General features: G+C 46.2%; 1 protein-coding gene across 6 annotated transcripts in view; it reads left to right on the top strand.

Moving 5' to 3' along the window:
* Window positions 1–18,522, top strand: part of Kansl3 (KAT8 regulatory NSL complex subunit 3) — a 35,923-nt gene extending 17,401 nt beyond the window's left edge. For 4 of the 6 annotated variants that reach the window (XM_021175281.1, XM_029476502.1, XM_021175304.2 and 1 more), the window contains 13 exons: window positions 987–1,061; window positions 1,196–1,353; window positions 3,540–3,603; window positions 3,994–4,194; window positions 4,331–4,487; window positions 5,972–6,049; window positions 7,232–7,423; window positions 7,790–7,871; window positions 8,241–8,371; window positions 9,105–9,214; window positions 9,574–9,796; window positions 10,081–10,214; window positions 16,584–18,522. In XM_021175281.1, coding sequence (XP_021030940.1) covers window positions 987–1,061; window positions 1,196–1,353; window positions 3,540–3,603; window positions 3,994–4,194; window positions 4,331–4,487; window positions 5,972–6,049; window positions 7,232–7,423; window positions 7,790–7,871; window positions 8,241–8,371; window positions 9,105–9,214; window positions 9,574–9,796; window positions 10,081–10,214; window positions 16,584–16,604 — 1,626 coding nt within the window. In that variant the 3' untranslated portion in view covers window positions 16,605–18,522. The remainder of the gene's footprint in view (window positions 1–986; window positions 1,062–1,195; window positions 1,354–3,539; window positions 3,604–3,993; window positions 4,195–4,330; window positions 4,488–5,971; window positions 6,050–7,231; window positions 7,424–7,789; window positions 7,872–8,240; window positions 8,372–9,104; window positions 9,215–9,573; window positions 9,797–10,080; window positions 10,215–16,583) is intronic. The other 2 variants (XM_021175288.1, XM_021175293.1) reach the window with 2 other exon arrangements.
* The last annotated feature ends 1,732 nt before the right edge of the window (window positions 18,523–20,254 follow it).

The following is a 20,254-nucleotide window of genomic DNA, read 5'->3' as shown; positions in this document are numbered from 1 at the left end:
TGCCTCCCAAGATAAACTCGTTGATCTCATGCTGGGATTAAAGGCATGCGCCACCACTGCCCACTGGCTTTACTCCAAACTTCTTAAGAGAAGAAAACTAAACAGTCTTAAAAGTTTCAAATCTGTATTTCATTTATATATGACAGAGCATGTATCTCGGGGGGGGGGGTCCTTTTCGCCCCAGACTTAAATACATACTGTGATCTCTCCTTAACATTTCTTTTTTTTTTTTTTTTTTTAAGATTTATTCTGCTTAACATTTCAAATAGACACAAATTAGTTTTGAATTTGATGTTGTCTTCATGTTTGAAGAGTCCCAGTTCTTCCAACCAGTGTAGTCAAGTATGGTGTAGAGTAGCGAGAACAAGCATCTGCTACCCTCTGCACACCCACACGCCCACACGCACACGCCTGCGCCCGCCCAGGACAGACTCTCAGGCCCACATGCTTTGAGAAGCCTCAGCTGGGTGGGAGTGTCCCTTAAAACTGCTGATGAGAGATTTCTTCTTTTAAGGGACAGTGTTGGCATTTGTGTTTTTTCTGTTTGGGGTATTTCTCTGTGTGTTCTAGAGATGGAGCCCAGGGCCTTGCACATATGAGATAAGTGTGCTACTCTATCTTTCCTATATCTCCCAGCCTGGTAACATTTGTGTTCTTTTGATTATGTGTGTTCTCAATAACAAAGTCAGTAAGTAAGGGGGGGCTCTGGTCTAGATTGACTAGCAGGACTAGAGTATGACAGCTCCCATCAGACTCAGGTGTGTATGAAGGTCGTCCTATCAGGGTTCCAGTTCTCTAGGTGGTGACTGCCTGTGCTCTGTACTCTTAATCATGTATGGCTGATAAAACTGAAGGCTAGAACAAGCAAGAAAAGCTGGGACTGACTGATGGCTCTGGGCTACCCAGGCCCACCTGCATTCTGGGGAGGCTGGGGGTGTAGTGAATTTACTTATCCTAAAGCTTAATGATGCCTTTATTATGTACAGGTGTCTGTGATGGAGTACGTCACTGCTGTTGTCTGCCTTGGGTTTCCTCTGCTTACTGTGGATGGACCCAGGGGGGTAAGAGGGAGATGAAACTGCTTGGTCTTTGGCAGTGGGAGTGGAGGCAGCAGGAATGTGGAACAGTGGAGTGCATGCTGCATGGGGGTTAGGTGAGGGCCAACTGCTTACATCTAAACTACTGCCTCTTCCAGGATGTGGACGATCCCCTCCTGGACATGAAGACTCCAGTCCTCTTTGTCATTGGTCAGAATTCTCTACAGTGTCACCCTGAAGCTATGGAGGACTTCCGGGAAAAGATTCGAGCAGAAAATAGCTTGGTGGTGGTTGGGGGAGCTGATGATAATCTCAGGTGGGTCCATCTCCCGAAGGACGAGAATGTATTGGAATGTTAGAGAATGTTTATCCGTGGCCGAATAATGACAGACCAGTATGACTGAAGGAACAATTAAACTTGCATCCTATAATCCCAAAATGTATTCAGGAGGCTAAAGCAAAAGCTAGCTGGCCCTTGAACCTATTTCAAAAAACTACAGCACTAGTACAAGAAATATGAAATCTCCTCTATCCCTCACCTAGAGTTTCTTATATAAACAAAATATAACCAAATTGTCGATTTGATAGTATTGTCTAATCTAAATAACAAACCTAGATTTCATCAGTATCTCCCAAAAGAGGAGAGGAACAGAGAGAGGGAGAAAGGGAGGGAGGGGGGAGAGAACGTGAGCCCCTCTCTCCCTCCTCTCTTTCTTATTTTTTTTGAGACAGGATTTCATGTAGCCCAGACTGCACTCACATTTATAATGTAGCTGAGAATGGCCTTGAGGAGGATCTTTCTGCCCTTAGCCTCCTGAGTCTCCATGCCTAGTCTTCAGTGTTTGTTTTCTGGAACCTTGACACAGCTGAAGATGGCTGATCAGTTATAATATCGATAGTTCTTTTACATGTTTTTCCTCTGATCTATTGAAGATGTTTAGTTTTGTCAGGAATGCCACAAAGGTGACATTGCTTCTCGGTGTACTCTGTCAGAGGATACATGATTCAATTTATCTTGTTACTACTGATAATAACGTTGATCATACAGTTGGGATAGCTACTGTGGGGTTCTCCACTATGAAATTACTGTTTCCCCTTTGTAATTAGGAGTCATCTTGTGGGGAGAATATACTTTGAGATTCTTTGTCATCAGACTTTTCCTGGGGTAGGCATTTTAAAAAATTTCATTCCTTGAGGACCAGTATGAACATAGATTTACTTGTGTTAAGCCTGACTAGATACATTATAAAGTATCAATAAAGCCAAATTTTGGGAGGGATTTAAGGTAAGGTGTCTTGTGACTTTGGTCATCAAGACAGCCATTCATTAAATCTTAGGAAACATCTTTAGTTGCAGAAATTGTAATAGAATCTCTCTATGTAGCTCTGGCTATTTTGGAACTATCATTATGTAGACCAGGCTAGTCTGGAACTCACAGATCCACCTGCCTCTGCCCTGAGTTAATGCTAGAATTAATGGTGTGCACTGGTCTGTCAAGAGGAAAGATTTTGAGACTTTTGTCTTTGACATCAAACTTTTCATTACATACACCTTACATTTTTTATTTTATTTCTTTTTAAGTTTTTAATTTTGTTGTCCTGGCTGTCTTATAACTCTCTATGTAGACCAGACTGGCCTCAAATTTACTGCCTCTGCTACCTGAGTGCTGAAATTAATGGTGTATGCCACCTTACCTGGTTAAAAATTTTTGTTTGTAACTTTTGAGTTACATTTTTTTTTTTAAAAAGCAAGGTCAGTTTTTTTTTTTTTAAAGACTTATTTATTATATGTAAGTACACTGTAACTGTCTTCAGGCATTCCAGAAGAGGCTATTGGATCTCGTTATGGATGGTTATGAGCCACCATGTGGTTGCTGGGATTTGAACTCAGGACCTTTGAAAGAGCAGTTGGTGCACTTATCCACTGAGCCATCTCACCAGCCTCCTTGAGTTACATTTTTATTACTGGTTTTGTGTGCAGGTGTCCCCATGCCCTGACACTTTATGAAGGTCAGAGGATAATGTGCAGGAGTTAGTTCTCTTTTAAACCATGTAGGTCCTGAGCAACTCACATTGGAAGATCAATACGAACATAGGTAGTATTTGTATTAAATGCCATTTATTTTGGAGGGCTGGTATAGTTTTAGTAATATTGCTTTCCATTGTAAAACTTACAGGTCTGATTTTCTGTTTTCCAGGAGCATCAGCCAGAAATCAGGTTTTTGTTGCTTTTAGATAGGGTCTTACTCTGTAGGTAAAACATTTTTTACAGCTCTCTCTCTCTCTCCTTCTCCCTCTCCTCCCTCCCCCGCTCCATGTGTGTGAGAGAGTATGTGTGTGTGTGTGTGTGTGAGAGAGAGAGAGACAGAGAGAGAGAGAGAGAGAGAGACAACTCTCAGGGTCAGGTCCCTTCCACTCTAGGCTGCAGAATTTTGCACTCAGTCGTCATGCTCTGTCTGCTTGGTCATCTCACTGTTCTCACTGTTTCTTTTTTGCTTCTTAGAATAAGCAAAGCAAAGAAGAAATCAGAGGGCCTGACTCAGAGCATGGTGGACAGATGTATTCAGGTAAACAGTTTGCTCTCCTTTTTGTTGCTAGGTTTTGTCTTACTGGCAGCAGCCTTTCTCACTCTGGATCATGAAGGGTTTCCAGTAGGCTGTGTGGTAGACCTAAGTCATGGTCAAAGAAAGGAGAACAGGGAAGGAAAAAGCAAAGAAGAGGTGAACTGAGATATGGGTGGGCACTCAACAGAGTGGGGCGTGGAGTATGCCCAGAGCTTTTGCACAGGCACCTGCTGCTCTTCCCCAGGTATTGCAGCTAAGCTTGGCCTGTATGTGGCCTTGGGAGTGGAAAGAACCATCATTGGAGGATAGAGTTCTGTTTATCTTGGTGCTATCTAGGAGGGTCCTGTTCTCCAGGGGAGGACTAAGGAAGGCCTTTGCTCCTTTTCACACTAGGATGAGATTGTGGACTTCCTGACTGGAGTGCTCACTCGTGCTGAGGGTCATGTGGGCTCTGAGCCTCGGGATCAGGATGCTGAGAAGAAGAAGAAACCCCGGGACTTGGCCCGAAGAGACCTGGCCTTTGAAATTCCTGAGCGAGGCAGTCGTCCTGCTTCCCCAGCTGCCAGGCTTTCCACATCCCCCTCAGGCTCAGAGGTAGTGTGTGCAGGGAGAGGCACCTTTACTGAGGTCTTCCTTTGTGGGGATGTCTGGGAATCCCTGTAAGGGGAGATGCAGGGAGCCATGCCGAATGATGCTTGGATTCAAGTCTCTTTGTACTTTCACTACCCAGGATCTCTCCAGTGTGTCCAGCAGCCCCACCTCTAGCCCTAAGACCAAAGTGACCACAGTGACCTCTACCCAGAAATCAAGTCAGATTGGGACCTCCCAGCTGCTGAAAAGACATGTGCAGAGGACAGAAGCTGTGCTGACCCACAGACAAGCCCAAGGTACAGATGGTCTCCTGGCCCAGCAGCCCCAGTGGGGCTCTGTCCCCTGTAGCTAGTGTCATGTGGAGTTGGGAAGTATTAGCTCTGCAGCTTTTTCAGGGCAGCTTGAGAGGCTCCCATACTGCTTCTAGGTAAACTCAGGTTGAAATGAGTCCCAAGGCTATGTGGTAATAGGCATTTTGTCATTCGTCACAGCCCTCAGTGTTCTGGTGTGCTGGAGACGTTGAGCTTATAAGCTAACCGTGCGTGTGTGTGTGTGTGTGTGTGTGTGTGTGCGCGCGCGTGTGTGTGTGTGTGTGTGTGTGTGTGGTAGCCTGGCGTTTTTTCTAATTTCTAATTGAAGAAGCCGTGTATTTTGCCAACCATTCCTGGAGTCAGAGGGCTTTCCAAATGATAAGCACATGGTGACTGATTTTACTCCTCAGAATAGGCTAGCTCACCTTGCCCTTTTGATTTGGTCTTGAAGAGTTAAAGAGTTCCATGATGCGACATTTACAGATTCAGTCAGTGTTCTGCCATTAAGCTTCAGATAAGGCTGGGGAACATCACTATTGTTGAAATCAGGGTTTGGAGGGATCCAAGGGTTGTGTGAGTAAGGAGCTGTAGAAAAGAAAGAATTCAGTGAGTAAAGAAAGAAACATCAGTGGCTCTGTCCCTAATGTCTGTCTGTCCCACTCCCCTCCATCCCAACATGGTCCTCTGCTCACCACCCTTTTTACTTTTTTTTTTTAAAGATGTATTTATTATTATACATTAGTACACTGTAGCTGACTTCAGATGCACCAGAAGGTGTCAGATCTCATTATGGGTGGTTGTGAGCCACCATGTGGTTGCTGGGATTTGAACTCAGGACCTTCAGAAGAGCAGTCAGTGCTATTACTCACTGAGCCAGCCCACCCTTTTTACTTTTACTGAGGCCAAAGGCTCCATTACTTAAACTAAGGCTTCTTATGAAGTGCCACTAACAAGTGTGAGTGGGTGGGTGAAGGCAACAAAAGAGGCTGGGTACCTGCGATCTGTGTACATGCTCTGTAAGTGGTACTTGGGGCTAGTGGAATTTCCTTAGAATTTAGTGAAGGCAGAGCCAGCAGGTTGCTGTATCTCTGGGTAGCATGATTAGTGGAGAAATGTAAGGTGGTCTGGAAGTCTGAGTGGTGAGCTGGGTTTAAGATGGGAGCCATGAGTGTCAGTGGGAAAGCAGCATCCATACAACCATGGCTTAGGCAGAGCTGATGGGTGGGTAGGGAACAGTAGTTAACAGAACTCTCACTGCCTGCTGACCCCTCTATTTGGAGGTGACTTGCCCTAGCTTGTTGAGGCTTGGCAACAGCCCCGTGTGACAATTACACAGCAAAGTCAGGTTCCAGATCCGTGTGGTTCCCTTAGAAAGAATGGTTGACGGTTTTCATCTTTTCCTTGTTCCCACTCTGTTCCTCCATTCTCTAGCTGGCTGTGATTCTATAATTCTTTCTGATTCATTCCAGCACAGTTTGCTGCTTTTCTGAAACAAAACATGCTGGTGAGGAAAGCTTTTCCTCCTGGCACCTCCTCCTGTCTCTTTGGTGAGTATTGCTTTCACCTGCTCGCCTAGGCTTACTGCTCTCTTCCCTGCCTCTCAGTGTTCTCTGCTCTCCACTGTTTTTTTCTCTTCCTTTCTCTCTGTCTCCCAGCTCCTTGTACTAGCTCCCTTGCTTATGTTCTCCCTGTTGGTTTCTCATGGTGGCATTTCTTGCTTTCTCACTTTTTTCTGCCACGCTCCTTGGCTCTGAGTCTCCCTTTTATGCTTGTATGCCTGTGGCCTGCTTGCCTTCATGTGAGCCTGCATTTCCTTGTCTGTTTTCTCCCTGCCTTGGTTGTTTCCATCCTGATTGCTGCAAGTACAAGAGAGCTACTTAGAGCACTCCTCTGTCTTAGGCTAGTACATTCATCCCTAAGCAGCCCTTGATTCCCTCACTGTAGCCCCGTGCCAGCAACCCCAATGTTCATTGGCCTGCTGTCTTGCTCACTACAGAAGAGACTTCTGAGGTTACAGAGCAGGAAACTGAGAAAGTATAAAGGTTATCAAGTCTAGGGAGGCACGGGACGCTTGCCTTTATACACAGTGATCTGTTTGAGTTAATGGAAGTCCATATCCCTAGACCTGGTTGGGACATGGGCCACTTCTGTCTTATTTGGGCAGCAGCTGAAATGCTACCTCACCTAGTAGTTCCTGAGAGCCAGCAACTCCTGGTAGCAGTCTGTCTGCCTTACCTCCACTTGACAAGCAAAGCCCTCAGCCTCAAGTACCTAATGCATGATGGAGGCTGCGGAAGCCCTGGGAAAACTCCCTTGTGCAGAGGATTAGGTGGCCTGCCTGTGGATGTTCCTTATAGGCTGTTTACTGTCCCCAGCTATGGGACAACTTGGGAGAAGTTGATTAACAGGGAAATGACCAACTTCTTCGAGTCTGGAAAGTGCTGAGAAAACTCTTTACTTAGTTCTCTGATGGGGTTGGTTCTGCTAGATGGCGTCTGCATGCCTTTTATCCTTTGGTTCCCAACAGCTCAAGGCCCCTTGTCTCCCTACTCCAGGGCAACTGAGATGGGCTGAGTTATCTCTGAGATACTCCAAGTCAGGTCCCCAATGGGTGGGACAACCTGTACCTGTGTCCCTTTTCCTGTGCAACTTCCACATGTCTCTTCTGGCTGGCTTGGCTTGTGGTACTTATAAGTTATGGAAGATCTTACCTCAGCTCTGTTTCTTAGTTCCCATTTCATCAGAATCAGTGGAGGACATAGAGAAAGAAGAGCTTCGGGTCCAGCTTAAGAGGCACCATTCTTCCAGTCCTCTTCCTGGAGCAAAGCCTTCCAAGCGACCAAAGATCAAAGTGTCCCTGATCTCCCAAGGGGACACAATTGGAGGACCTTGCACTCTTTCTCAAGGTGGAACACCTGAAGGTGAGTCTTTTGTGCTGTCTTTGATAAAGGCTGATCAGCATTCCCAGGCTTGGCAGGCAACCCAGCCTCTGTCAGTCAATGGTCACCTGGAACAGAGATGGTCTGAGGTCACACATGGTGGAAAGTGGTAGTCACCTGTCTCAAGAAGGAAGACAATATAAGAGTACTTGTGGGGCCATTTAGAACATTATACACTTTGTCCATTTGGGGTTTTAATTAAGGTAATTGAAAGCTTAAAAAATGGAAGGAAGGAAGAACCCCAGCTCTCCCGGAATAGCATAGCTGTCCTTTTTCACCTTCCATCTTAAATTCAGCCTTGGTTTAGGGGCAAGTTAGGACCTAGCTTTGGTCTTGATTATTCTGCAGCTGCCGGAGGGAAGCCCATCACCATGACCCTGGGAGCTTCAGCAGGAGCCAAGGAACTCACTGGACTTCTCACTACAGCCAAGTGAGTCTGCCTTTGCTCTCCTAGTCTTCCTCCTCTTCACTCAACTTCTGCTTCTTTTGGTCTTCAGGGAAGTTGAGAGATTCTAGAGTCAGTTGTAGGCATGTGACTTTTTTCTGATTGGGAGCTTTCTTTCATTTCTGACAGTCTTGAGTTCATTTTTCCTTATGATATTGCAGAGCATCCACTGACTTTACCCAGGACTTGAGTTCTTTCATTTAGGCCTGGCTTTTAGAAGGATAGAGGTGGGGCTTAGAAACTGAAACAGAAACCAAAGATTCTTCCTTGCCGGACTTCACTCGGGATGGGATACCCCGTTGTGGCTGTGGGCTGCTGCTCTTTGGATGACAGGGCTCCTTTCTTTCTTTCCAGGTCAAGTTCTTCTGAAGGTGGAGGTACAGCCAGCACAACCCCATCAGTGGCTTCCAGCAGTGCCACACCTAATGCTATCCACACGCTGCAGAGCCGCTTGGTGGCCACTTCCCCAGGCAGCTCCCTTCCAGGTATCTTGTCTTGGATCTGCTGCACAGGGGGGCGGTCTTAGACCAGTTCTGGAACTGGAGCGAGAAGAGTAGCTCTGCTCTCCCAGTGGTAGCAGAAGCTAATGGGAACTGGAATTAGCTTGTCTTCACTGTCGGTAGGGGCTGTGTCCTTTACTGTGAGGATGGACAATGCCTGTGTTGTTTCTTCTTTTTCGTACCTCCAACTAGATAAAGCTGGAGGTGGTGCTGAACTGGACTTCAGCAAAGTGAGATGTGTTTTACCTCTTTGATATCTACTTTTTCTGAGCCTAGCCTACCTGGAAGGGCTGATTGCTGATACCGTGGGTTAGGACATTGCTGAATTACCTCTCCCTTAAGATTTTACTTTCAGGTTGTTGGACTATATGTCATGTGGTCAAGTATCTGAATCCACTTGCTTTATTCTTATTTTCTGTAGAAGTAATTGAATTTGTGTTTCTGAAAAGTGAGATTCAAGCTCTCCATTTTTCTGTACAAAGTGTAGGACTGCTGGCTTAGAACAGATTGGAAGAGTAAATCCAAGGCAGTGTCTGGCATAGCACCTGTCCTTGTGTAGTAACTACTGTGTGTGCTGGGAAGGCTTTCCTGGTATCTTTCTGAGAGCAGGGTAGTGCTTAAGGGCAAGCTTAGGTTGTTGTAGGATGAAAGTGCTGTAGGCCGCTTGTGGGTAATACCCGGGACTGATGTCTGCTGCATCTGCCATGTCCTCTCCTAGGGACCGCTTCAGCCAGCAGCCTCCTCCAGGGCCTCAGCTTCAGCTTACAAGATATTAGCAGCAAGACCTCTGGCCTCCCAGGAAGTCCCTCCCCAGGGCCAGCCCCACAGGTATATCATCTGCTGTACTGGGTAGTGTGGGATAAGAACTTCTTATGGAAGGGAGGTTATGTCTGATATGAGTGGGTTAAGGACAAAAAGCCTTCTAAATACATAGTCAAGAAGCTACCAGACATTATAATCTATGACTTATTCTATGGGCTTAGATGAGTTTCTTGGCATCTCTGTCTGTGTCTTCACCTATAAAATAAGGTAATAATATTAGCTCTCTCATACATCTGTGATGCTTAAAAATAATATAAAGATAATAAAAATCCTGGAAGAGTACCTTGACATGTGCTGAGTGGGCTCTGCAGGCTCCGGTGTTGTTGTTGGGTGGTAACTTCTAATCATCTGCTTGTGTCCAATAGGCCACCAGTGTGAAATTGCCAACCCCCATGCAGAGTCTGGGTGCCATCACCACAGGCACGAGCACCATTGTCCGTACCATCCCTGTGGCCACCACTCTCTCCTCCTTGGGTGCCACTCCTGGTGGGAAGCCCACTGCCATTCACCAGCTGCTGACCAATGGGAGCCTCGCTAAGTTGGCAAGCAGCCTACCTGGCTTGGCTCAAATTTCCAACCAAGCATCAGGTAAGTCTCATGAAAATGATGGGGACTTCCAGCTCTGGGTATTTCCAGATCTTATATAGGCAAGGTGAACTTTCCTTGATTCTTGGATTCAGTTCTGTGGAACCTGCCCTCAGAAAGGTCTAGAGAACACAGACTGGTGCCTTTCAATTTTACTGACAGCGTAGACCTACCTACCCAGGAAGAAAGCCAAGATGTTGTTTTGGGAAGAAACTGTTACCTGAAAGTAGAGGCTAGAAATCAGTCCCCTGTCTTCCTATCTCTATGTCTGTCTGTCTCTTACTTAGGCTTAAAGGTCCCCACCACCATTACTCTGACGCTGCGTGGCCAGCCAAGCAGAATTACCACGCTAAGCCCTATGGGGTCAGGGGCAGCGCCGTCCGAGGAGCCCAACTCCCAGATGCTACCATCTAGTTCACAGGTGAGTTGGCCTGGGCAGACCCAGGAAGTGAGCAGGCTCCAGTCCTAGGTAAATGTGGGGCTGGCCAAAGTGTTGATCACACCTGCCATTGCACTGAAGTTGTTGGCAGACTAGATTCACATTTGGACTCTGAGGTTTCTAGCCTTGTCACTTTGATTTTCCTTCTCTGTAAAACTGTCTGTTGTGAGAATTGAGGTGGTGCATCTCCAAGGGCATCCGTGACTGGGTAGAATGTTTCTGAGTATTTCTCTCTTCTTCCCTTTCTCCTCCCTCTCTTGGTTTCATCATTCACAGCTTGTCAGTAGAGGCTGACTCTTGAATCCATGTCTTCATTGCTATCTTTAGGGCATAGCTAGTTTTTTTTACAGTTTACCCGGGAAGTAGCAGTCGATTCCTCTTAGCTGATTTCCGTTATGACTTTTTAAAGGAAAGTAAATGCTTCTGATCTACAGTGTTGATCTGAGCAGCCATCCAGAGACAGGAGGCTAAACAAGACTGTCCTGGTCCAACACTGCACTCTTCTACAGTAGCTGACTCCACTCGGCTGTCTGCATAGGAATGAGCGAGGCGTGGACAGACTGTATGTCTGCAGGCGGGCCCAGTCTGTCCCTACGGCCTGTGAAGGTTTTTTTGTGTTTTGTTTTCTGACAGGGTTTCTCTGTGTAGCTACCTAGAACTCTCTCTGTAGACCAGGCTGGCCTCGGACTCAAAGATCTGCCTTCCTCTGCCTCCCAAGCACTGGGATTAAAGGCATGTACCACCATTGCCTGGCTTTAGACCTAGTACTGCCCAGCTACTGGCCTAGTGTTTTTCATATCTCTCTCTCTCTCTCTTTTTTTTTTTTTTGCAATTACAAAAATAATTATGCTTACTAAATTATTGGAACATTACAGGAACAGTGTAATTTAGGGATGTTTACAGTTCTCAGTGCTATTCTCATAGATTCTGTAATAGCTTGACAGGGTGAAAAGAACTTAGGGTAGGAACTCAAGACCAAGTCTGGCGGCAGGAACTGCAGCATAGACCAAGGAGGAACACTGTTTAATGGCTTGTCTGTGGCTTGCTCACCTTGTTTTGTTGTTGTTGTTTGTTTGTTTGTTTGTTTGTTTGTTTGTTTTTCGAGACAGGGTTTCTCTGTGTAGCCCTGGCTGTCCTGTAACTCACTCTGTAGACCAGGCTGGCCTCGGACTCAGAAATCCGCCTGCCTCTGCCGCCCGAGTGCTGGGATTAAAGGCGTGCGCCACCATGCCCGGCATTCACCTTGCTTTCTTATACACCCCAGGACCACATGCCCAGGAGCGGCAGTGCTTATGGTGAGCTGAGCCCTCCCACATCAGTGCTCTGCTAGTTACATATATGCAGTGTGATTATGGAAGCCCTTTGTCAGTTGAGGTTCCTCTTTCCAGATAACTCTAGCTGTGTCAAGTTAGGGAAAAACAACAACAAAAAACCCCCTAGATCATAGGTGGGGATTAGAGGACAACTTTTTAGAGTTGGATCTTGGTCACTTCAATGTGAGTTTTTACATACAGTAAAACAAACAGTGGTTTTATGTTAATCCTTTTTCTGTTACGCAGTTTCTTACGCTTTATCCTGGTCAGTAGATTGCCTTTATTTTATTATTCTTATTTTTTGTGTATGAGTTTTGTCTGCATATTTATGTGTGCATTCCTGGGACCCTCAGAGTTCTGAAGAAGGCTCCACATCCTTTGGAATTGGAGTCAAGAACAATTGTAAGCTGCCATGTTGGTGCCAGGTACCAAATTATGACCCTTTGCAGGAACTGCAAGTGCTTTTAAATACTGAGCCATCTCATCTACCTTTGCATATTATATTTTTTGAGAGGATCAGGCCCAGGCTGGTCCTGAATTTAATATGTAACTAAGGATTGCCTTGAACTCCTGGTCCTCGTTTCTGTACCTCCTGAGTTCTCCAGTTACAGGTGCATGTGTGTCACTTCCTTCAGTTCCTTGTATAATACTTAGGATTTAACCCAGCGTCCCATGCAGACTAGGCAAACACTGCCTGCCAGAGCTCTAGTCCAAGCCATTTTATCTTTTTTTGTTTGTTTGTTTGTTTTTGTTTTTTGAGACAGGGTTTCTCTGTGTAGCCCTGGCTGTCCTGGAACTCACTTTGTAGACCAGGCTGGTCTGGAACTCAGAAATCCGCCTGCTGGGATTAAAGGCGTTGCACCACCACGCCCAGCCCATTTTATCTTTTTATTCAACATTTGGCTTTTAACTTCTATTTCTGGATCTTGTATGGTGTGTGTGTCTGTCTGTCTGTCTGTTTGTGGTGTATGTCCGTGCATTTTGCTCACACTTGTGTGCTGGTGCCAGAGCTTAGCATTGGGGTTATCTTTCTCATTCACTTCTCCACTGTAGTTTTGGAGACAGGATCTCTCGGTGACTCTGGAACTTGTCGTGTCTGCTAGGGTTGGGCAGACCTCAGGCCTCCAGGAGTACAGGTGCTCACTGTAAGTGTTGTATGAGCAGGAAGGAACCTGAAGTCAGGCCCTCAGGCCGACTCAGTGCTTAGCCTACTGTGCCATCTCCCCAGTTCCCTTTTTGATTTATTTTTTTAAGACGGGGTCTTGCTGAATTGCTCAGGTTTGCCTCAAGGCTGTGATCATTCTACTTCAGCCTCCCAAATAGCTAGGATTACATGCATACAGCTAAAAATTTTTCTTTTGAGATAGGGTCTCATTGTATAGCTCTGGCTGGTCTGGAGTTTGATAATATAAACCAGGCTGGCCTCAAACTGACTGAGATCACTCACATCTGCTAGAATATGCCCAGCCATCTTTGTTTGTTTGTTTACAAGTTTCCCTTTAGAAGGGCAGCATAGACTGCCCTACATTTGACTCTTCTTTTCTGTCCTCGGGGCAGCGTTTGACTTATGTAGAAGACTCACAGCCTCAGCCTTGCAAGTCCTGGGACCACAGGCGTGCACACCATGCACTTTTATTTACCTTTCACCCATTGAAGTAAAGGGTGAATCTGTTTATCCTTAAAAAACATTTGAAGTTCTCTGCTTTAATATTCCATGTAACTCTACACATGTGAGTCTGTCGTATGACCTTGTTCTTTCTCTTTCTATACTAGCCTTCTGTTGTCTGACAGTGCAGGTGCCCAGCCCTCTTAGAATCATCCCCATGAGATGACTGAACATCAACAGTTCTTTTTTGGTGAAAATGATTCATTAAATAGCCTTCCTAATATTCCGTTGTCTGAATCGGGGGTGGGTGGGTATTGTTTTGTTTTCAGCATGCCCTGTTGGATTCTTGTTGTTTGGGTTTATTTCTTTGAGATGGGTCTTGTTGTGTAACCCTGGGTGGCCTTACACTTTTGATCCTCTTGGCTTAGCCTTTCAAATGCCAGGACTGCATTATTTTCCATCAGTTTTATCCTGTTTTGTCTGAGATGGGGTCACCCTGTGTTGTTCAGACTGGCCTCAGATGTCTCCCAGGTGCCAGTGTAATTCCAGAGTCACAGATGCACGCTGCCATCTCCCCTTCTTGCTCTTTTCTGCAACCCTTGTTACTTTCATTATGTGTACAAAGGACACAAGGCCCTGTCACAGGAGAACAGGCTGGAAACAGAAGCGTCTGCTGGTTAATGGGGTGCTTATCCTTTCCATTTGCTTCTGTTTCACTTGGAATTTTAGGCTCCACTTATAGTATTAGACTGTAGGTTTCCCTTTGTTTTTTGCTTCCACCTCGTGTGTGTGTGTGTGTGTGTGTGTGTGTGTGTGTGTTTAGTGTTGTTAACTAGTTTTGTAAAAGATAATTTTGGTCCTTGTAGAATACAATAGGAAGAGTTTTGTTTTTTGTTGTACACTACAGCAGACAGTACAGAAGTTCTTCTGTTCCTTCGTGCTTTGATGGGGACTGAACAAAGGGGCTGTGCAGCAGAATGCAGGTTGCTGCTCTTCTCTAAAGAAGACATCCACCTCATTTTCCATGCTGAGTCGAAGCGCTGCATGAAAGCTGGGTTTTCCTCATTGCTTTAACCCAGATTAGTTTTCATGTGAATAAAATGGGTACATTATTGCTGGGCGGGGTCCACTGTGGTCCTTCTCCAACAGGAAAGGGGTTATCAAGTCCATGTTTCCAGTTTTATCTCTGTTCACCTGGCCTAACAGTGTGATTTTAAAAGAAAGAACTCTGTGCTTCAGGTTAGACTTGGTTTTCAGCTCTTAGCTGTGTGATCCTGGGCAAATCACTTGAATTCTTGAGGTTTGGGCCTTATTATCTAGCTTGGTGTAGAAATTGACTTAAGTAGGTAGGGTTTCTATTGCTGTGATAAAATACCAGAGCACACTGCACCATGAAACAGAGTCTGGCAGAAACCTTAGGGGATGCTGCTTGCTGGCTGGCTCTCATTCCTTGCTCAGCTGGGGTCCAGCCCAGGGGTAGCATTGTGCACAGTGAGCTTGGCTCTCTCACAGTCAAGAAGATACACCACAGGCCAGTCTAGGGGTGGGGAGGGTATTTCCTCAATTGAGGTTCTCTCAAAATTAGTCTTATCTTGTGTCGAGTTAACATAAAACTAACCAGCTAAGCCAAGGACCTTAGAAACACAAATGCTTAAATGATGAAAAACCAAACTACCCACATTTGATATTTTTGAGGCTGTTGGAAATGTGAACACTCAGTGGGTACTTGTTGATAAAAGGCACTGTTTGCTTTCTGTTGAGACGTGCCCACAAGAATATAGTTCAGACCAGTCCCTATTTTAGCATTCTGCAGGTTCCTAAGTACTGGGGTTACATATACTTGTCCTTGTGCCTAGCATTTGTTAAATTCTTTATATGTGACAGTGATATTTTACCTAATTTTTGTTTTGTTGTTTGAGAAAGGGTCTTACTATATAAACTCCTGGCTGGCCTGGAGCTCACTTTGTAGAGCAGGCTAGCCTCAAACTCAGAGACGAACCTCTGCCTTTTTTTTTTTTTTTTAATTTAAACATGAGTACACTGTGCTGTCTTCAGACACATCAGATCCCATTTTAGATGTTTGTGAGCCATCATGTGGTTGCTGGGAATTGAACTCAGGACCTCTGGAAAAGCAGTCAATACTCTTAACTGCTGAACCACCTCTCCAGCCTACAGACCTGTGCTGGAGTTAAAGAAAGCAACTACCATGACCAGCTCATCTAATGAAAAATCGGTTCTTTTGGGGTGGGCGTGGTCAGGTGCTTGCCTAGCATGCATGAAGCCCTAAATACACCAAATGAGTCAGGCAGGATGGTGAATGCCTGTAATAGCAGCATCCAGGACCTGGATTAGCTGACCTAGACCAATGGGAACCTGACTTAAAGAAGTACTCGTTTCCTCCTCCTCTTCTTCCTCCTCCTTTTTCTCTTCCTCCTCCTCCTCTTCCTCCATCTCCTTATTTTATGGTTCTTAGTACTGGTGCATGGTACCAACTAATTTTTGTTAGATCCATAAAATGCTTCCTTGATGGGCTTGAGCTATTGTTTGTCCTGACAGATAAGAGCTGCAGATAAAGAAGGCGGCTATGTTGTACCCTACATTCCCAGTCTCTGTGTCCTTCTGATCACACTGGTGGTGGCCGCCTGGGAGGCCCTTGTCTAGTTGTTGTCCATGGCAGTGTGCCACACTACAGCTTTGCAGGAGTCCCTGCTCAGTTACACTCACTTAGATCAGGACAGTGACCTCCTGTGTGCACCCCTGTCCTGGGGCTCTGTATGCAAGTAGGGAGTGGGTCCTTCATCAAACCCTTCATCCTTCCCTCCCATGCTCTTAGTCTTCTTCACTGTGTTCTTGGGGTTTCTATCCGTGTGACATGTAGAAACACGGTAGCCTAGCGAGTAGATGTCATCTGTCCACCTGTGCCCTCTTCCCAGGCTGCAAGGCTCAACATCCAAAATTCCCATGACCTAAAGATGATACTGTCGTAACAGTTGTGGACATTTATTTCCCTTTCAGGTTGTCTAGTGATGTACTTGTTTCCTATTCTCTGTGTTCCTTTCCTGTCCTTGGGTGTGATAAATACAACCAAGAGCTGATGTTTGTGGTTGAGCGAGAATTATACTGTTGATGCTTTATGCAGGTTATCTTACTTAATCCCTGCAGTATTCCTGGGAAGCAGGTGCTGTCATTTGTGTCCCAGGTGAGAGGGGAGCTCACAGAGCCTCTGAGCTAGTGAGTCCTTACCCCAAGTTGTAGCCCAGTGGGCCTGACTGTAGAATCCAAGTTCTCTTACATGCATAACACCAGAGCAGAGCGTCTTATTTCCTATTGATCGTTACATTGGCTTACATTCTTGGGAGTGGGATGATTGGGTCAGAGGAGGGGTCTAGTCTGGCTAAACTTTGACCCCTTTTCACCCTTTTTTTGCCACAGCGTCTGCCTCCAGCACCCTGAGTATGCCAGCAAAATGTCCTTACCAGGTTGGTGAAAACTGCCTCAAGGTGAACCGTGTGGTCCTGCTGAACCGGCTGAGTGTCTGAAGACATCCTTAAGACAGCCATTTTCACCTGTCTACTAGCTGTCTTTGGGGTTGGGCCTCTGGCTTGAGAAAACATTAGGCCAGGTGATATAAGGCCAGCAAGTTGCTTCCTGGGATCCCCAGGTCTGGCATAGTTGGATAGTTGGCATTTATACCCCAACACTGATGTAATTTGACCCCAGTGTCAGTATAGAACGGCTCACTGCAGTTTCATGATGAAGGCAGGAAGAAGTGGGCTGTCAGCTGCCAGCCCTTAGCTGCTCTAAGATGTGGGGAATGGTGGTTACCATGTGATGGCTGGCCCCTTCCTCTTCCTCACAATGTTTTGTGCAATCGCCTGTAGAAGAGAGCCTGTAGGTCCAAAAAGAGGGATGGACAGCAAAGGAAGTAGTTGGCAAGGCATACCCAAGGGCCCTATGCTGCTGGCAGCTTGGGCTTGGAGCTCTGCATGACACTTGAGGGCCTAAGAAAAGCTAGAAAAATGGAATTTACCAAGTCAGGGAAACTGCGAATCCCTGAGAGTCCTATGTGCTGCCTGGCAATGAAGCAATTGACCAGCTACCATGCTATCTCTGCTGTTGTAGGAAGCTTGGGGCAGTAGGACAGGGAAGGCTGTGCTTCAGAGTTTGTCTCCTTTCTTAGAACTCTGCCTTTCTGCTTAGAAGTAGGAAGGTTGTTGACTACTGTGTGAGGCTCCGGGGCCAGCCTGAGCCTTGTAGACTGTGGTCCTGGTGATGTGGGCACTGACGATGGAGCAGAGCCTCTCATTTCCTGTGACGCTGTGCAGATGGAGCTTGGAGTTTGGCTCTGAGCTTGTGTTCAAGGCTCCTTTCCCTTTCATACTTAGAAAGTTTCTGTTAAGATGAGAAATAAAGCAACTCAAGTGTGATTTTGGTCACGGGGCCATATACAGCTACACCAAAGCCCTCTCACCTATAATCTGAGTGGACACAGTGTGGAGGAGCCTCAGGCAAGTCAGGTCAGAGACGGGTGATAGGACGCGAGAGGTCTCCAGTCTCCACACCTCGCCTTAGCTGTGGAGTTGCACTCAGTGGTTCACAGAGTGGAGCTGTCTTCTGAAATTCAGAAGGCATTCAGAGAATTTGAGAAGGTATGAAATCTGGATGAGGCGCGCCTAGCGCTGGGGCCTTGATAGCTTCATAGGTCAGAGCATATAACCACCAAAAGAGAGGATAAGACTGGGAAAGTCTATGAAACCTTTAGGGATTGTTTAAGTTGGCAGAGGACCCTGAACAACCCTTTGTGACTTAGGAGAACAGCTTGAACAACACTGGAGGGCTGCTCCTGAAAGATGCTGCCCCTGTGTTCTGGAACCAAAGAAAACCTGTATCCTGCTTTGGTGGTTAATCTGTGCATCCCATGGGTGACTTCTGAGGCATAGCTTGCATACCTTGAAGAACTGCAAAACTGAGGAGGGGGAGCTGCAGCACACTGATCGTCACCTTTGAGGGGCTGACCAACGAGGAAGTGACTGGAGTCTGTAGACCATGTTCCTCAGGTCCCATCTCAAAGCACACCAGCTGGAATGTGGAGAGACACTTCACCCCACCCACCTCCTGGCAGACTTGAGGGTGTGGCCTCAGAAGGTAGTACTCTTATGAGTGTGTGGAAGGTCAGGAAGGCTTTACATTCTCTTTCAGGCAACCGAGGGCTTATGAATGCCCAGTGAGGAGGTCAGTGAGGAGCAAAGACAGCAACCTTCAGTTGCATCACTATAATAATTTGGGTTGGATGACTTCATAGAAGTGAGCCAGAGCAATGTTTCTGATCTTACGTTAGCAAAAAGAATAAAATACAAAACATTGAACTTTGCGTTGCTTCAGCTTGTTTTCATTTGGTTCTGCATGCTTTGGGAATTGCCTCCAGCCAGACTTTAGATGGAGTGATGGATGATGCCTGAGGTCATCTGGGGCTGTGAAGCCTGGGCACTGTATACAGGCCTAAAATTCACTGTGCAGCTAAACTGGCCTTAACTCCCAGTTCTTCTGCTTCTGCATACCGAGCCATGGGATTACAGGCATATACCTCCACACCCATCTTTCTCTCCCTTTATAGGTGGGGAAGAGGTTCTGGCTGATGTCTGTTCTGGGTTCTGAAATGGAAGACCAGAAATGGAGACTAGCCTAGGAAGTGAGGAGAATGTGGCCCTTTTCAGTTTTCCCATCAGGCAGGCCAAGAGTGATTGACGTTGCTTGAGTAGAGTTCCCACTAGGCCCATTGGGAGATGGGGGGTGGGATCTCTTGCTGTTCGTCCTAACACACGTTTGTGAATTTGCACCTTTGACTCTGAGATAAGTACTTAAAGGTTGGTAAGTGGGGTAGTGGTGGCGCATGCCTTTAATCCCGGCACTTGGGAGGCAGAGGTAGGTGGATTTCTGAGTTCGAGGCCAGCCTGGTCTACAAAGTGAGTTCCAGGACAGCCAGGGCTATACAGAGAAACCCTGTCTCAAAAAAAAGGTTGGTAAGTGGATTCTAACCTTAAGGTTACTTTTGTTTCTGTATCGAGAGGGACCTCCCCCACCCCCTTTGATCCTTAGGTCCTTCTGGTCTTCCCAGGACAGACATCAGCCCACAGCTCTTCATCACCTATAAAGGGAGAGATAGTTGAGTGTGCCAGTAAATACCTGGAACTCCAGCATTCAGGAGGTAGAAGCAGTGGTCAGCTTAGCTACACAGAGAATCTAAGGCCTGCCTTGGCATTAGATCTCTGGTGGAGACCATAGCTGTAGTAGACATTTGGCACATTAAACTGACTTCAGTAGAGCCAGCTGTTTTTCTTCACTTTCTCCCTAGGGTCCCTGAATCCACTGCTGAGTCATATGAAAGTTGAGGCTCTGATACAGTTAAGATGGAACGCGGTGCTGTGACTCAGCGGGTAAGAGCAGTGACTGCTCTTCCAAAGGTCCTGAGTTCAAATCCCAGCAACCACATGGTTGTTTACAACCACCCATAATATAATAAACAAATCTTTGGGCTGGAGTGAGCAGGGTTGCCCGGAGTGAGCAGAGGTCCTAAAAATTCAACTCCCAACAACCATATGAAAGCTCACAATCGTCTGTTCAGCTATAGTGTACTCATATACATAAATCTTAAAAGATGGAAGAAGTCTTTGTTCCCTTTCATCTTTTCTAAGCATGTGTTTAGGACTGGTAGTTGGAAGAGGCAGAGACTCATTGACTTCCTTAAGTGGGACTTATCACCTACCAGCTCCTTGTTTTGAGAAGGTTCTCGCTCAGCCCAGACTGGCACAGAACTCATATAACTCCCTGCCTTCTGTATGCTCTTAACTGCTGAGCTGTCTCTCCAGCCCCTCAGAATTAGATTTTTTTTCCCTGTTATCATAGCACTGTCTAGTATGGATTCCTTGATGGATCTCCATCTATCAGTTCAAAATCCAAAAACAACTCCATTGACCTGAGCCCATTTAGGAGCTAGCTCTTACTGTGTCCAGTCGCCTAATCCAGTTCCTACTGAGCCCTTCTGCTGCATGTGCTTTAAGAGTGGTAGTATAGGGGCTGGTGAGATGGCTCAGTGGGTAAGAGCA

This window comes from Mus caroli, chromosome 1, assembly GCF_900094665.2.
Source record: "Mus caroli chromosome 1, CAROLI_EIJ_v1.1, whole genome shotgun sequence".
NCBI lineage: Eukaryota > Metazoa > Chordata > Mammalia > Rodentia > Muridae > Mus > Mus caroli.
This window is presented reverse-complemented; position numbering and strand designations above follow the sequence as displayed.